Source organism: Etheostoma spectabile, chromosome 13 (assembly GCF_008692095.1).
Source record: "Etheostoma spectabile isolate EspeVRDwgs_2016 chromosome 13, UIUC_Espe_1.0, whole genome shotgun sequence".
In the NCBI taxonomy this organism is placed as follows: Eukaryota; Metazoa; Chordata; class Actinopteri; order Perciformes; family Percidae; genus Etheostoma; species Etheostoma spectabile.
The window spans coordinates 1580081-1596868 of NC_045745.1; the positions used below are offsets into that span (position 1 = coordinate 1580081).

A 16788-nucleotide genomic window follows, 5' to 3' on the forward strand; every position below is an offset into this window, starting at 1 on the left:
TACGTAACACTAACTTACTAACTTTAGTTTTACAGTTATTTTGGAAATTATGGTCAATACACCTCATTAATAGGAAATTATACCTAATGGTCAAGTTATAAAAACAGAAATTAGGAATTATTTAGACTAAAATTAAAGGAATGTATGTTGATGCATAATCACAGACTGGAATGTGTCAACTTTTACTCAATACTATTTCAAAACCACTTCCATTTTTTTTTCTCCAAATGCTACAAAATTGAATAAGATGCCCCAAAATTCAAGAAAGTAGAGATTTGTACTTGTCAAAGAGCGTAGTGTGGAATCAATCATGTTATTTTGGGTAGTTAAAAAGAACATTTATATAGGAAAACTGGTCAATTTTGACCCAAGGACAACATGAGGTATAATGACCCGTATTATTATTTAGCAAAATCCACACAATTCTAATGAAGATGATTTGGTTGTGGAGTAAAAGGGAAATGGTGGTGGGTCTGGTGGTGCCCCAACGTAGTAAAAATGGATTATGGGAAATGTATTTCAATGATAACAAAGCTACTATTATTATTATTATTGCACCTGTTTTATGCAGAGTATCCTATCCTACTCAGAATAAGACAAATTCTACAAATTCATCTGACCCATGCCCTACACACAACCCTGTCCTACAATAAAGTTTCAGCCTTTGGAAGTATCAGCAGGCCGGTCCTTGCTGCGGGGGAAGCTGTGTGCAGTGGGGATGTTCTCACAGCTGCTGGTTTCACTCATTAGTTCCTCCTCTCTGGTTAAAGTTTGCCTATTAAAGGGGTGATTGTCCATTCAAATCATTCAGAAATTTGTAATGAATAATAAAGAGTCCCACTGTATGGGAGAGGAGTAATCGTTGTGTGTGGCCAACATGCCATGTGACTTGCTTTCTTGGATTGATTGTGTATAAGTAAGACAACTGGACAAACATTTGACACGTTTGTCTATTCTAGAGTTCAATTTGGATACCTGTATCGGAAATGCCTCAGATACCGGCGAGTACTGGAGTTTAAGCACCAATCCGATACCACGTAATTTAGCCCTTAAATAGATCTCCCTTCATGAAGGTTATTAATGTTCTTTATCTGTTATGACTGATTGTCAAAGTAGATGATAAAAGAAAGTTTTCTGCCGTTCATTCTGTTTTCTCTGGGTTTGTTTTTGTTTTACAAAGAGTTAAACCTGAGCCAGATGGTACAACAATGATAACAACATAATATCCATACAAGGAGAGTAGTATTCAGCTGTTAAAAAATATTATATGTACTTGAGCCTTACCAATATATCGGAGGGCCAATATTATCGGCTGATATTAGGCATTCCCCAAACTATCGGTATCCGCATTTATAATGTCCAGTAAAAAGAAATACATATAATTTTAATAGTCATTTATCAGAATCATTTGTGACAAATAAATGACTCTGATAAATGAATATTTAAAAATAAAATAAAAACCATGTTTTTAGTGTTGGCGTTGCATAGTATGTCCACCAGAGAATGCGCTACAATATCCCTGTTGGCAACTCTGATTATTTAGTTTTTGTTGAAAGGACTTTAAGTTTCATATCTTAAGTTTGTAATTTTATACATTTTATACATCAGAACTTTAATATATTTTGATATTCTGTATAATAAAACAAATTAGTATTATATTTTAGTGAAAACTCATAAATAACTACAAATAACTATTGTAAGGGAAATCCGTTTTTTTTTTCTTTCTTTTGAAGTACATGTTGGAATATGGGATTTTTAAATCACCAAATATTTGTATAATTTTGTAAGCCTTAAAAATCCTTTATTGGTCAGGCTCTCATATATAATATACACATTTCTTTTTTAACACTGGTATCTGTTGTTGGATTGGTACTCAGTATCGGACAATATGCAAGTTCAGGTATTGGAAGCGGTATCAGAAATGAAAATATTGTATCGGACCATTTCTAGTGGTTTCTATGAGTAGGGTTTATCGTAAAATAACTACTAGTTACAGCCCTTTCAATGCTATTTTTATCCCTTCACAGGTGTGCACAGGGGGACGTTGTCACGCACACAGCTTGGCTAAACCGCTCGAGTATACTGTACGCTGGAGAAGACAAATGGTCGGTGGATCCCAGAGTGAGTCTGGTGACCCTTAATCAAGAGGAGTTTACCATCAAGATTGAAAACGTGGACATGACAGATGAGGGGCAGTACGTGTGCGCAGTCCAGACAAGCAGTCGACCGAGAACCACCTCAGTGCACATCCTCGTCCAAGGTAACATTTATACAGTATACGCACTGCAGCTACTGCTTCTACTGCTATACTACTGCATAATAATAACATTGATACACATTTAGAAAAAACGTCTGATTGATAGAAATATTTCTATAGTATGTCTCCCAGCAGTGCGTCTGTATCTAGTAGTCTCAGTTCAACAGGATGTCTCTTATGTAACACTGTAACACCTCCTATTGACTTTCAGCACAGAACATGCCAGTGTGCGATTACACACACTCATCAGCACCACACAAACACACACACACATATACATATTTTGTTTGTTTTTTTATTTTTCTACACTGTATGGTAGATAGGTTGGGTTATTCCTGAGCACCAGCACATGAGGACATACGTGAACACAGCAGACAGTAAAAACAGATGTGTGCTCTCTTTCTTGAATCTCATTTCCTCATCCATTGCTCCACTGGTGCAACTAGAGGCTGCATGCCTTGCTCAAGGAGAGGGAAGGGAGTGTGCTCCTCCTTCCTAATGTTGGGTGTGGTTAATGCTATTTTTGTTATTGCCACTCTTCATTCTAACCCCAACCGGCCCGTCAGACACCGCCTACCAAGAGCCTGGGTCTGTCCGAGGTTTCTGCCTAAAAGGAAGTTTTTCCTCGCCACTGTTGCTTGCTCTGGAGGAAACTACTAGAACTGTTGGGACCTACTCTATCTGTAAAGTGTCTCGAGATAACTCTTGTTATGAATTGATACTATAAATAAAATTGAATTGAAAAATTGAATGCTGAGATGCCTTTGCTAAAATGACGTGTGGAGTTGCGATGGTGTCCTCATAGAGGTGCAAGGCAGAGTGAGGTGCACACTGCCCATACTCTAGGCATAATGCCACAGTGTAACGCTCCAAATATGACATGCAGATGATCCATGTAGCATAAAGTCCTGCTCATAAGATGTCATCCTTGAACTTCATCAGAGAGAAAGATGATATTGGCCCACTTTTGATTTCCTGTCCGCTCAATTTTCTCTGCAACATGTTGCCAAACAGGAATGCAACAAAATGCTGCATTTTAAGAAACACACTGCTGTGTATTTACTCCAGCTGTCTTTTATTTCTTCTCAATAGATTAAAAATTAACTCTCAATCACTCAAACACACTACGCTGTTAAGCATCAGCGCATCATGAACAATGTATATATTTTATATTTGTCTCTGTTTTAACAAGTCAAACAGTGACTAAACATTTTTTCTCCATAGCTGTTGATAACGCATGGTTCATGAGAACAGGCTGTGCTGGTCGCCACCCGCCATAACAGGAAAAAGAAGCAACTTGTCAGTCAGTCCGATAGCACAGATGGTGAATGGCAGCGGAGGTTGGAAAACACGAAAAACTGATATTCTGCTTACACAATGATTTCACATTTACAATAAATATTAAGCAGATTTTGGAGTCAATGCGCACCCACGTAAGCCCATGGCAACCAGGAAACCACAGAGACCACAGAGCCGCCCCCCACGTAATATATCCCAATGTAACCCATGCCTATACTGTACACCTACACTACTCTATAACTTAAGAAACTGATGGCAAGCTATTATATGCATACCTTCTTAAAAACAAAATCTAAAACTCCTGCTCTTGTAAATAGAGCTGTTGACAAGAACACACCTGAAATCATCTTGTAATAATGCAAATAAAATGATAAACTCTCCTTAAAGAACTGACGCAATCTCTGCCTCAGCAGAAAGCACAATTTGATTGTAAATAATATACACACTATATATATATATATATATATATATATATGCCAACAGTTTGAACACACCTTCTCATTCAATGCGTTTATTTTCATGAGTATTTACATTTTAGGTTATCACTGAAGGCATTAAATCTATGAATGAACACATGTGGAATTATCTACTTAACAGAAAAGTGGGAAATAAATGAAAACGTGTTTTATATTCTAGTTTCTTCAAAGCAGCCACCCTTTGCTTTTTTGACAGTGCTGCAAACCCTTGGTGTTCTCTCAATGAGTTTCATGAGGTAGTCACCTGAAATGGTTTTCACTTCACAGGTGGGCCTTGTCAGGGTTAATTAGTGGAATTTCTTGCCTTATTAATGGAGTTGGGACCATCAGTTGTGTTGTGCAGAAGTCAGGTTGATACACAGCCAATCAGCTAAGTAAAGAGAAGCGAGTGGCCATCATTACTTCAAGAAATGAAGGTCAATCGGTCCAGAAAATTGCGCTACAACGAAACTGGCTTACATGAGGACCGCCCCAGGAAAGGAAGACCAGGAGTCACCTCTGCTGCTGAGGATAAGTTCATCTGAGTCACCAGCCTCAGAAATCGCAAATTAACAGCAGCTCAGATTAGAGACCAGATGAATACCACACAGACTTCCAGCAGAAGAACCATCTCTAAAACAACTGTTAAGAGGAGACTGCGCAAATCAGGCCTTCATGGTCAAATAGCCGCTAGGAAACCACTGCTAAGGAAAACTAGGAAGAGATTTGTTTGGGCCAAGAAACACAAGGAACGGACGAAGAAATTAGACCAGTGGAAATCTGTGCTTTGGTCTGATGAGTCCAAGTTTGAGGTCTTTGTTTGCAACTGCTGTGTCTTTTGTGCGACGGAGCAAAGGTGACCGGGTGACACTGTTTGGAATTTATTCCAAATTGAAGGCATACTGAACCAGCATGGCTACCACAGTCTCCTGCAGCGGCATGTGACATCCCATCCAGTTTGCGTTTAGTTGGACCATCATTTAATTTTCAACAGGACACTGACCCCAAACACACCTCCAGGCTATTTAAGGGCTATTTGACCAAGAAAGAGAGTGATGGAGTGCACTTTTACCTGCGTGCAAAATATGACTGATTTTCAGAAGAAAAACAAATATTTATACAAAAATACATTTTTATAAAGGATACAAGTATATCAGTGTATAATATGAATAAGGTAACCCTGAGTATTCTCAAACATCTAACTCACTGGAGACCAAGTCACTGTATTCTGTGAACATTTTATAACAGTTTAAAACTGTAAAGTACAGTAGAGGGCCTTAAATGGCCAAAGCCAAAAGTATTGAAAGATGAAATGTGAAAATGGAGCCAGAACAGACTGGACTGAACAGACGCTGGCTTTTGCAGTCGTAACTAAGTACTGTAACTGCCAAGTACTTTAGGCCTAACCCCTGGCCTTCATAGGCTTTGGAAGCAGACAAATGTTGTGCTTAGCGAACAGGAGCATTTCTGCTCTCTGTAACAATCATATTCCTCTTTTCACTGACAACATTTAAAGCGACAGAGAAGAGACGTTGACGCTTGTACATGGAGCTGACAGAAAACAAACGAGGCAGCAAAATGGAGCTACTGCAACGCGAGACTACAGCTAGCCGTCTATAACACTATTTTAATATGGTCAGAATCACTACTGTGCTCAATTACCTATTTTGAGAGGGAAATAAACTACAGTTTTCGCCGCAAAGGCATGACCGGTTCTCTGGGGAACATCCACCAGACCAGCGGGCTTTCGTCGAATTGTTGTCGGCTGCGGCAAGCAAGGAGGAAGCAGAAGAAGAGCTGCTAGCCTGGATAAAGTACCACAAAAAGACTCCTACTCACCAACGCCAGATAGATAACACACAAAATGAATAAATATGCTACAAATAAACTCAAGGAACTGCTTTGTGAGGATTATTACCGTAGCCCGACTGAACACACTCACTCATCCCAGACAGCAGCTAGCTTAGCATAAGGTGACCAGATTTCTCAGACAAAACCCGGGGATATTACAGCTCAGAGGGGTATATACCTCCAAAACACGTCATGTTTTTATTTTTGTAAAACTTAAACCGGGGACACTAGACGTAGAGCTGTTCTCATTAGCGGCTGAGCCCCGCTAAAGGTCTGATCCTAGAATCACCCCTGCTGCCACTTCATAGTGCATACACCTCAGAGGGGAATGTTGTAATGTTTACTGAACTACATTTAGCTGACAGCTTTTGCTTTATTGCTTCAGGCTTGTTTCTGTAACAGCTCATTGAGGATCGGATACAATAAAACCTATTGAGGAAAGATTTTCCTTTGACATTGACCCAGTATTAAGCTTGTGTTTACGTTCATAAAAGTGCTTGTTTTGCTACCGACAGACTCAGATTAAAATTCTAAGTTTCTGATAACATTATGGAAAGGATTTCTAAGGAGGTCAACTTTCTGTTAAAGATTAAGATCATTTTTTAAAACATAAAAGTGCATTGGCAAAACCCACCAGACTCCATGTAAATAATCAGTAATTTTAGCATAATTAAATACGGCTTCTGAAACATCTCTGAGCTCTGAGCAGCGCTTGCTCTGGCTGTCTCTAACCTGCGTGTGAATCGAATACAAGTGGTCAGTGTTTTCTTTCTTTCGTTTCAATTTTGGGTATTTCAGTCACAGTGCAAACCGGGGACATATCCAGAAGGGGACAGGTCACCAAAACCGTAACCGGGGAAGTCTGGTCACCTTAAACTAGCAGCTCACAGGGTAGGTGAATTTAAACAATGTCAGAGTTGAAAACGCATCTTGTTGTCATGTAAGGTTCATGTTAGTGTTGCACAGACATTTTAATTGCATGTTGTGTTTATTAAGGAGGCACAAATGCACATATTATGCCCCCATAATAGGCGTTAAGTGGGAGCTTTGGGCATTAGCTGCAGTAGCTCCATTTTGCAAGCACCAATTCGGCTCATTTTTTTACTATTGGCAGCTGTCAAATAGTATTATATTATTTTGTAATGTGTTTTTTTGTTTTTAATCATCTGGACCTTTTTTATTTACTTATTCTTTTTTATTTTATTATACTTTATTAATCCCACAAGGGGAAACTACACTTTTCACTCTGTTGTTATTAGACACACTACACACAGGCCTGAATTACACACACATGCTCAGGACCTACACATGCACTAATTGAGAGATGTCAGAGTGAGGGGGCGGCCCCATGGAAAGGCGCCCCGAGCGGTTGGGGGTTCGGTGCCTTGCTCAAGAGCACCTTGGCAGTGCCCAGGAGGTGAACTGGCACCTCTCTAGCTACCAGTCCACCACCATACTTAGGTCCGTATTGGGAATTGAACCAGTAACCCTTCGGTTCCCTACCCAACTCCCAATGGACTGAGCTACTACCACCCCCAAAAGACCCCCTTGAGTCTGTAAAATAAAGATTAGTGTAAAAATTGGCCGGAGTTTATTTAATTTGCATCCATCTCAGGGAATTCTTGGCCATGTAACACGGCTCTCTTCATCTCCTGTAAATTTATGCGCTCATGCAAAAATAAACATCCCCGCCGCCACACTCACATCTTCATCTTCTTCTGATTATTATTTTAGATTTTGGCATTGTAGACGCTGTTAAACGTATCACTGCCCTTGACAGGTCAGATTTAGATCAAAATTCTCACACACACACTTACATTAAAGCCTACACACGTAACATATTCACAATGCACATTCACATCGATCGTATTTTGACATCAGAACGATACTGATGGCATGACCTTAGACCCCAATTATAAAAACTGGATATAGCATACTAGGCAGGCCCCGTATATTCCTATGAGAGTTACTTAGTGGCATATGGAGCCAGAAATTAACTGGATGATCGGCGCTGCTTCCTCACTGTGCGACCCATAGAGAAAGCGCCTTATATGTCCGCCGGCCGATCCGGCTACTTCCACTTTAGCCCTACACTCATTTGAATGGGGATTACATTATGTAATTGTTCTTCTAGACTCTCCATGTTATGTTATCGGGCTGAATGGATCAAATGAGTTTGATAGTGAAACGAGTCATTTCATGTGGACGGTCATTCTCAAAAAAAAAAATTTCCACTGATCTGTCTTGTACCATGTACGTCTATGGGAAAAAAGTCATTTTAGGCCCGAGGGCATCACTTGTCGGGCCCAGGAGTTGCAATTCCACTGTTTGGCTTCTGTGTTCAATTTGATTCAAAGCCCGGCACACTTCCCAGAACACACAATGGGGTTGACCCAGTCTGGTGTTCTCCTTTGTGATTTTCTTAACTTCTATATGCCCCAAACTAATAAAAGCGTTTTAACCACATCCTTTGGCTCGGTAAAGTTGTGCCTGAAAGTAAGCCCTCTGGCTTCCCTTTTTCCATAGTTTGACTTTAGGAGCACCTTGCATTCACCTGGAGGTTACTACTTTAGAACCATGAGCACACTGTGTTTTTTGCACTTTAGACCAAGCTTATCTTAGATTAGGAGAAGGGTCTTCCTACAGAGACCATCTGGTACTCCGGGCTTAAGTGGGGTTACCCGTTATCTCCTTATCTCATCTGAGTACTGATTTTATTTGATCCACCCGCCCTGTTTGTCATTTACAATTAGAATAATGTCACTAACAAACATATCATTCTTAACTCTTAATTCCACTGCAGTTTCTTAGTTTGTTTGCGTATTTTTTTTTTTAGCCATGCACATACATGCGCACTGTAGCAGGCAGGTTAGGTCACAGGGGCGGGAGTGAGCAGATGCACATCCCTGCAGGCTTTGAGTGTGTGGGGTCTCACGCTGGTCGGGTCACTACAGTTCAAACTGAGATCCTCAACCAGCAGCTAAACCTCCTCTTTATTGGGGAGGGTGATTTACAGTTTGTTGAGGTTAAGACTGTCCATTCTAGTCTTGTTTTCTTCCTCTTAAAACATACTTACAGAGACTCTCATAGTCCTGAAGGATATTTTCCATCTTCTGCCCACGACTTGTTATCTTAAAAAATATGTTCAGGACTTTGTGAGCTTTGAACTTCCTTAGAAAACTAAAAGTGGAAACCGAGAACCGGCAAGCTCCATCGCCTTGGCACGCTACCACATCCTGAGGTTTGTCTCTATGGATGATGGGAAATGAAAATCTGTCTATGAATGGCCATCAGCCTTAGTGATCCGTCTCAGGTTGTGTTCAGTCATTGTTTATGTAACATTAATCATTCAGCTGACATTCTATCCAATAAAACAACACATTTGCAATATCCTTTGAAGGGTTATTTATACGTGCGCCTGAGACATTGAGATTTAATTTTGTGATGTAAATGACACTGTGGTGTCATTTACATAAAGCATACAAAATTCACCGGAACAACACAGTCAAGGTTATTAGGGCTTTTTGTAATGTATATTACATGATTGAATTGTCAGAGACTAACTAGATTACTGTATGCATGCATAGTCGTTTAAAGCCATGCACTCACTGAGCTGTCAGTGCTCTATGCAAGATCTTTATTTAGCTGTAACACCAAAGTGTAAATTAAACAGTAAATCTTATGACATGATCAGTGAAACAGGCTCTATAGGCACAGTCATGTCAAGTTTAAAAAAGGGGGGGGTACACTTGTTTGTTATTTTACAAAGAGAATCCTTTAGACTATTTGATCAGAGGGTCTTGATGCTCTCCAGAAATGAACCATGCCCGATCCCAAATAACTCATCTGATGTCAAACGGCGGTGTCTGATTCCGGTGACTTCATAGCTTATTTACAAGACAGAAGATCTCCGTAGTACCCACAGAAGTTTAGAAGACCTTGGATTGGAGTGTCTAAAGGTCCCATGGCATGACAATTTCACTTTATGAGTTGTTTTTTTTAAATATTAATATGAGTTCCCCCGACCTGCCTATGGTCCCCCTGTGGTTAGAAATTGTGATAGGTGTAAACCGAGCCTTGGGTATCCTGCTCTGCCTTTGGGAAAATGAAAGCACAGAGGGGCCGATTTGGAATCTGATAGGTTAATAATAGGTTACCTCTCCTTTCTCTGCTTTGCCCGTTCAGAGAATTTGGCCCACCCATGAGAGAGACAATATGGCTTTCAAACGAGCAAAGTGGCAGTACTCTACCAAGGCTGAATTTTGAGAAAGAGACTTCAGATACAGTATTAGGGACCACTAAGGCCTATATAAAAGAGACTTCAGATACAGTATTAGGGGACCACTAAGGCCTATATAAAAGAGACTTCAGATACAGTATTAGGGGACCACTAAGGTCTATATATAAAAAATACTTCCGATACAGTATTAGGGGACCACTCAAGTCTATATAAAAGCATCCAAAGAACACCATATCATGGGACTTTTAAAGTCTAATTACAAAAAAGAAAAAAAAAATTGACCCTAGACTTTGTGGAGGGACACATTAAACACGCATCCATTTATTCTAAAAAAGCCCCCCTCATGAATGTTTCTTTTTTCTTTGTCATTTTTTCCATTACAAAATGATTACGAGGAAAAGGGGAACCCTCTGCCCAGACCTCTGATTTGTTCATTCCCATGTGGAAACCTGTGTGAGTTGCTAATTGTTCTTTAATTGGATATGTCTTTAGCGTAAGCAAAACTCCAAATAAGTAAGCCACATACACATAAAAAGCCATTTGCTCTACGTGGGGCGCAGAGCAAACCACCTATCCTGTGTAGGCGGCGTGTCATTATGGAACTCATGCAACTTCTAGGAGGGACCTGTCCTTCACTAGCATTCACACGCTACTATTGGCCAGGCATCGATGCCTAGACAAGGGAACGGAACCCGATTTGTTCAGGTCCTATCCCTTGACCAATCAGCTATTCTAACCTTAACCACTCAAGGTCAATGCCCAACCCCAACCAATTGGGATGCTTCGGAGGGCGGGACTTGCCTAGAAGTCACACGGGATTCATAATAACGCATAGGCGGCTTTACTTTAGCACCTTTGCAGATCCAATCTTAAAAGGTTTCACAATATAATACAAAAGGAGACATACAATAGAGACACACAATACAGAATCAATGTAAACTGTATTATTCATCATCTTCATAGATCCAGGTACAAAATAAAATACAGTGCAATTGCAGTATTGTAAGTTCTGCGGAGGAAATTGCAATTGTATGGGTTGAAATAAAAGCATGACATCAAAATAAAAGCAAATTTTATAATTAGTGACCAAAACACACTTGGCCTAGAACTCTCCACAAACCCTATCAAGTATCATCATATTGTCGCTGTTGGATGGAAACCTTGTATGACCCAAAGCGGGGGTTTTCTTTTCAGGATTTAACAATAAACAAACCGCCTCATCACTGTTTAAATATTTGTAAAACCCACAGAGAGACGTGAAGGGTGACTACTAGCACTGATTTATGAAACAAAATTAAAATTAGGAAATATGGAGATACAAGGTTTCTGCCGTACAGCGGCGATATTAACTTTGTCCTACCTTCAAAAGCACTTAATTTTGTTTCATTTAATAAAATCGCAGGGCACAGTTGGGGGGAGGGGGGGGGACCACAGCTGTCCACATCTGCTTTATACTGTATGAAAGCTTCTCCTTTAGTTCATTAAATCCCTGCAGACATGTGAAGGCAGCAGGACACGTATGTTGATAAATGAAGCCTCTGATTTTAGATGTAAGACTGCAGTGTCATTAGACACAGCTGTCCACTGTGTTTACCTCCATTAAATCAAAAACCTCTTAAATCAATTAAATTAAAATCCCCTGGCGGCTACAGAATAACCCCACACGCCTTCACACACCTCTGACTATAACTCTGTATTATGTGGGAAGATGTAACCAGGGCTCATGAACCCTGCGCGTCACATTCTCCTTTTCATTTCTTTCTATATTTTACTCCTGAAAGACATTTATTTGCGACATGATGTGACAATTTCCATTTCATTTCGCGAGCTGTCTGCGAGTGAGTGTCTCGTCACACACGACGAGACACGTCACATGAGCTATTGTGGACATCACGGAAGGTGAAGCATCTGCTGCGCTAAATCAGACGATGTGCTTGGTTTGGTAAATTAGGGCCATATTAACTTATTAATATCATTGGCCAGGCAGACAAGGAAGTGACCATTTATCATCCCCTTAAAACTGCAGCAAAAGCCTACAGATAGATATCTCTTTGTAGGCTTTTGTTACAGTTATACAATCAATTGTGAAAACGCTGCTAGAATAATTAATGTTGACCTGCAATAGGAGAATAGTGCTTACACACAGTACTTTTTGGCATTTTCTACCATATTTTCAAATTATTAATGTATAGGTGTACTGGGTACAGTACCCACAACTATCTGAAGAGGCTAAAGGCTGTTTTTCTTCTCATAAATGTATAATGGGCTCTCTGAGCCACAGACTGCACATTACTTGTGTGGTTGAAAGCTCTAAGTGAACAAAGCTTCATGACACAAGTTAAAGGCTTGCTGCAACCTCCCTGTGCACATGATCCATGTGTAACCATCTTCCCACTTTATGCAATAAAAAAGCTTGATCTTTGGGTGAGAACTAAATCTCAAATAGTCGTAACTTACTGTTGCCTTGGTGACAGCAAAAGAAGGGGGGACAGTGGGTTTATTGAGGCAGCCAAGAAATACTTGAACAGTAAAGGTCAGAATGCAAGGTGTGGGGCTACTGTATGTGTTGTTGCTGCTGCTGCTCTCAAACAACACAGGAAATGAAAGTATTTGCCACCTAACTGAAGCACATCTTCCACTTCTCCAGTTTGTGTCAGATGGTGTTTTAAGAAAAGCCCTCTAGGGTAGTCTATTACAAGAGTTCTGTTTCCACAGCCCACACAAAGCTTGTTTATCAAAACTCTTCTGTATTGTAGAGTGTGGCGGAGCGTGTCAGTGTTGGTTATTCAAGTACTTTGGCCCAGACCAACATATATCAACAAGCTACCAAGCAGGTTGCCATGCTAGTCAGTCTTTACTGCCTTGGTCCAGACTAAAATATACAATATTACCAATAAATTTTGTACAAATAACCACGTTGTCCAGAGGACACATCCTCGTGACTCTATTGAGCCTGTGATGTTTTCATGTAACACCAATAAGGGATGCTCACTAGTCTCTGAGCTAGAGTCCAAATCAAGTTTCAAGTCTCTAAGTAAGAGTCCAGGTCAATTCTCAAGTCTCTGAGCTAGAGTCCGAGTCAAGTCTCAAGTCTCTGAGCTAGAGTCTGAGTCAAGTCTCAAGTCTCTGAGCTAGAGTCCAAGTCAAATCTGAAGTCTCTGAGCTAGAGTCCAAGTCAAGTCTCAAGTCTCTGAGCTAGAGTCTAAGTCAAGTCTCTGAGTTAGAGTACAAATCAAGTCTCAAGTCTCTGAGCTAGAGTCCAAGTCAGAACTCAAGTCTCTGAGCTAGAGTCCGAGTCAAGTCTCAAGTCTCTGAGCTAGAGTCTAAGTCAAGTCTCTGAGTTAGAGTACAAATCAAGTCTCAAGTCTCTGAGCTAGAGTCCAAGTCAAGTCTCAAGTTTCTGAACTAGAGTCCGAGTCAAGTCTCAAGTCTCAGAGCTAGAGACTAAGTCAAGTCTCAAGTCTCTGAGCTAGAGTCCGAGTCAAGTCTCAAGTCTCTGATCTTGAGTCCAAATCAAGTCTCAAGTAGTCTATATCAAAAACATTTCATTTCTGGGAATATTTAGGTGCCGCTGGAGGTTCCAACGGATGTCCCTCATTGTCGGCTGGATGTCCGTCCCCTTCCTCTTCCTTTGTGTTGGCGTTCTATGATGATTATGATTATGAGGACAATGGTTACTTGCTCCTCAGATATCTGCAGGGTAAATCCAGACACCTAGCTAGACTATCTGTCCAATCTGAGTTGTGTTCCACCAAAACAAGTTCCTTCCCGAGGCTATTTTACAGAGGCGCTGATGCTCAGTCTGGTGCTTAGCACCACCCAAAACGTTTGTGATTGGTTTAAAGAAATGGTGATTAACCAGAGCATGTTTTTCTCTTATCCAGGAATGTTGTGTGGACAAGACTGTCTTCAGTAACTTAGCAAGAGTCCACATATTTTGCATTCAGCACTTCTTTTGTTTGGCCCTTTTTGTTTAAAGCTAAAGCTTATGATGAATGGCATGTGTGGTCGCGCACAGCAGATATGTTACATGTTATGTTAGTAGGTCATAGGTTACAGTCAACTCATCAGGCATTGGGTAAAATAAAGATTGTTCATGAGTCTCGCATCTGGAGTCAGAGCTGTTGCCAAGAGCAGGTCAATATATTCATTTATCCTGTTAAATATCTCAACATCTAATGGATGGATGGACAATAATGGTTCCCAAATGATAAAGCCTAATGGCTTTGGTGATCCCCTGCCATTCTTTCTCTACTGATTAAACGGTAGCAGACTAGATACATTTTCATTTCCACTTGAGTGCTCTATGGCACACTTGTCTTGGTTTTTCAGTCGTCTCATTTTCCTTAAACCATCACACTGTCAGAGCAAACAAGGATTATGAACAGGATTACACGTTATTCAAAGTGTATTATAATTAGCAACATAACCCTAAGAGATGTCCAAGAATTTGATAACCTGACAGCTTGTATTGAATAAATTGGACACTCAGCCTTTTGTTTTGATTGCACAGTGGTTCAGCCTTGGCCTCTTGCACCACAGCTAAACAGAAGCAACGCTGACTCGCTTGCAGTTTGCTTTTGTCATTCATGAAGGGTAAATGGGGATTAAACTGACATCCAATAAATTATTCATGGAGATTTTGTCTTACAAACAAGTCTGATGTGACTGAAACAAGTTAAAGCACTGGTGACGCTCTATTTGCGGAATTTTACTTGATGATCCTCAAATGTCAAAACAGAAATGTTTCCTTGTTACTTTGAAATGGAAATGACAAAAATATAGCTTGGAGAGATTTGTCAGGAATAAAGAAAGAAAAGAAAAAGCAATACTTATTCAGAGAAACCTAATAAATGTGAGGCATCCAGAAGTCATCATCACAGCCTACGCAGCCGTCAACAATGTCTTCAGATGTCCTTAGACGTTTTATTTATACATCTTGAGACAATCGGATAGATCTTCCTGTGTTTGTATGTAAATCTTAACACACTACAAAAGAGCAGTTAAAAATTAAATGTTACATCAGAATGCTAACGGCCATGGCTAACATACTGTATGTGGACATATTAATGTCAAATTTGACCCCTTTCCAAAAAGTTTCTATATCAGAAATTTGGGTTTCTTTCAAACAAATGTTCCATAAAAGTAACGTGGATGGTTCCCAACAACGCTCCTCACAAGTTAAATAAATAATCTAAACTACTTTATTTACTACTGAATTTCGTTTTTTTTTTGTCCATTTATAGCATTTTAGAGAAAAAACAATTGGTAAAAGAACTTTTAAAAAAGTGTAAAAAAAGGGGGAAAAATGTCAATAAAAGTGACTAAAATGTGAACAAATGTTAAATAAAGTGACAAAAATGTAAAAGGATGTCAAAAAAGTCACTAAAATGTCAAAAAAGTGACAAATGTAAAATAAAAGCTTTAAAAATTTGGGAAAAAAACCCACAAAAATATCAAAAGGCTCATAAAAAGTCGACAAACGTTGAAAAAGTGACTAAATCATTGGGGGAAAGCAACATAAAGGTTGAAAAAGACGACCATAACATTGATTAAAGGGTTTTCATTTAAAATTTTGACTCAGGAAAAAAAAAAAAAGGGTTAAATATATATATTGTGATCAATAACGGGTACCCTTGTGTGGTGTTTGTTACACAGCCAGTGTTCCCGGGTCTGTAGACCAACCACATTAGGCTTTTCAAACAATGCAGCAAAAGACTTATCCCTGCTGTATTCATTTCACCCCTCTACACTGGCCTTGAAGTGATCTCTTTCTAATGCAGCTCAGTACTCTAAACGTGTATCAACTTGACTGAAACATTTTCCTTATCCCAGGCTTTATGAATCTGCCTCTAAAACGTAAAGACAAGAGGAAAAAAAGCAAAGAAACTGCAAGTAACAGAAAGAGCTGGACTTTCTGCTGAGTTTGAAGATCAGTCCGATGCTGAGCTCAACATAACCACAGGCACACTCCCGCAGACATGCTCACAGCTAACAACTGTACAGTCAGTATATTGGCTGTGTCGGGAATAAACACCAACGCTCCAGTGGGCCGTGGCCACACTTATGTACATATCGGAGGATTCTACACCACATGCAATGCTAACGTTCAGGGCCAGTGAATATCCTTTTGGCAGGAAAAAAGAATGTGGGTTTGGGCAATAAATGTGAAACAAGTTTGACTTTCGGACTTAGCGGCCATGCACATATATTGCATGCAGCTGCACTCTTAAAAATGTTGACATTAGAGGTGTTGCAATAAGCTCCTAGTTTGGACCCCAAGAGCGGATTCAATCTCTGGCACAATGGATTGGAGTTACTAGTTTTGTTATTTCTCAGTACTTGCAAGTGAAGGGAGTAAAACAAGGTGGTGGGATACTGGTGAAAGCAGATGGTATCTGGTGGTGGTGTATTTGTGGCAGGCAAGGGCAGAGGATCAGCAAGAAGGCAGGTTCAGCTTAGGCAGGTGCTGGAGACGGAAGAGTCACAGGTGGGGATATTTTCAGCAGAGTCACAACAACGGGTCAAAATTATTCTTCACTAGAATTTTAAGCTTCAATAGTTGCCACATGGAGAGTGGAGAACCTGGCTTCTTATACTGAGCTTGATAGTAAATGGAAGTCAAGTGTGCCTGGTAACAATTGTAGAGCCACGTCCCTCCTGATCACACACACACACACACACAC

The 16788-nt window shown here is 40.1% G+C and overlaps 1 protein-coding gene and 1 long non-coding RNA gene across 6 annotated transcripts in view; both read left to right on the forward strand.

Annotated features, from left to right (window-relative positions):
* ntm (neurotrimin) overlaps positions 1–16788 on the forward strand; it is a 537242-nt gene that overhangs the window by 477765 nt on the left and 42689 nt on the right. For all 5 annotated transcript variants that reach the window (XM_032534315.1, XM_032534314.1, XM_032534316.1 and 2 more), the window contains one exon: positions 2028–2260. In XM_032534315.1, coding sequence (XP_032390206.1) covers positions 2028–2260 — 233 coding nt within the window. The remainder of the gene's footprint in view (positions 1–2027; positions 2261–16788) is intronic.
* Positions 6608–16788, forward strand: part of LOC116700856 (uncharacterized) — a 15302-nt gene continuing 5121 nt past the window's right edge. The window contains exon 1 of the long non-coding RNA XR_004334755.1: positions 6608–6618. This is a non-coding gene — a long non-coding RNA (uncharacterized LOC116700856). The remainder of the gene's footprint in view (positions 6619–16788) is intronic.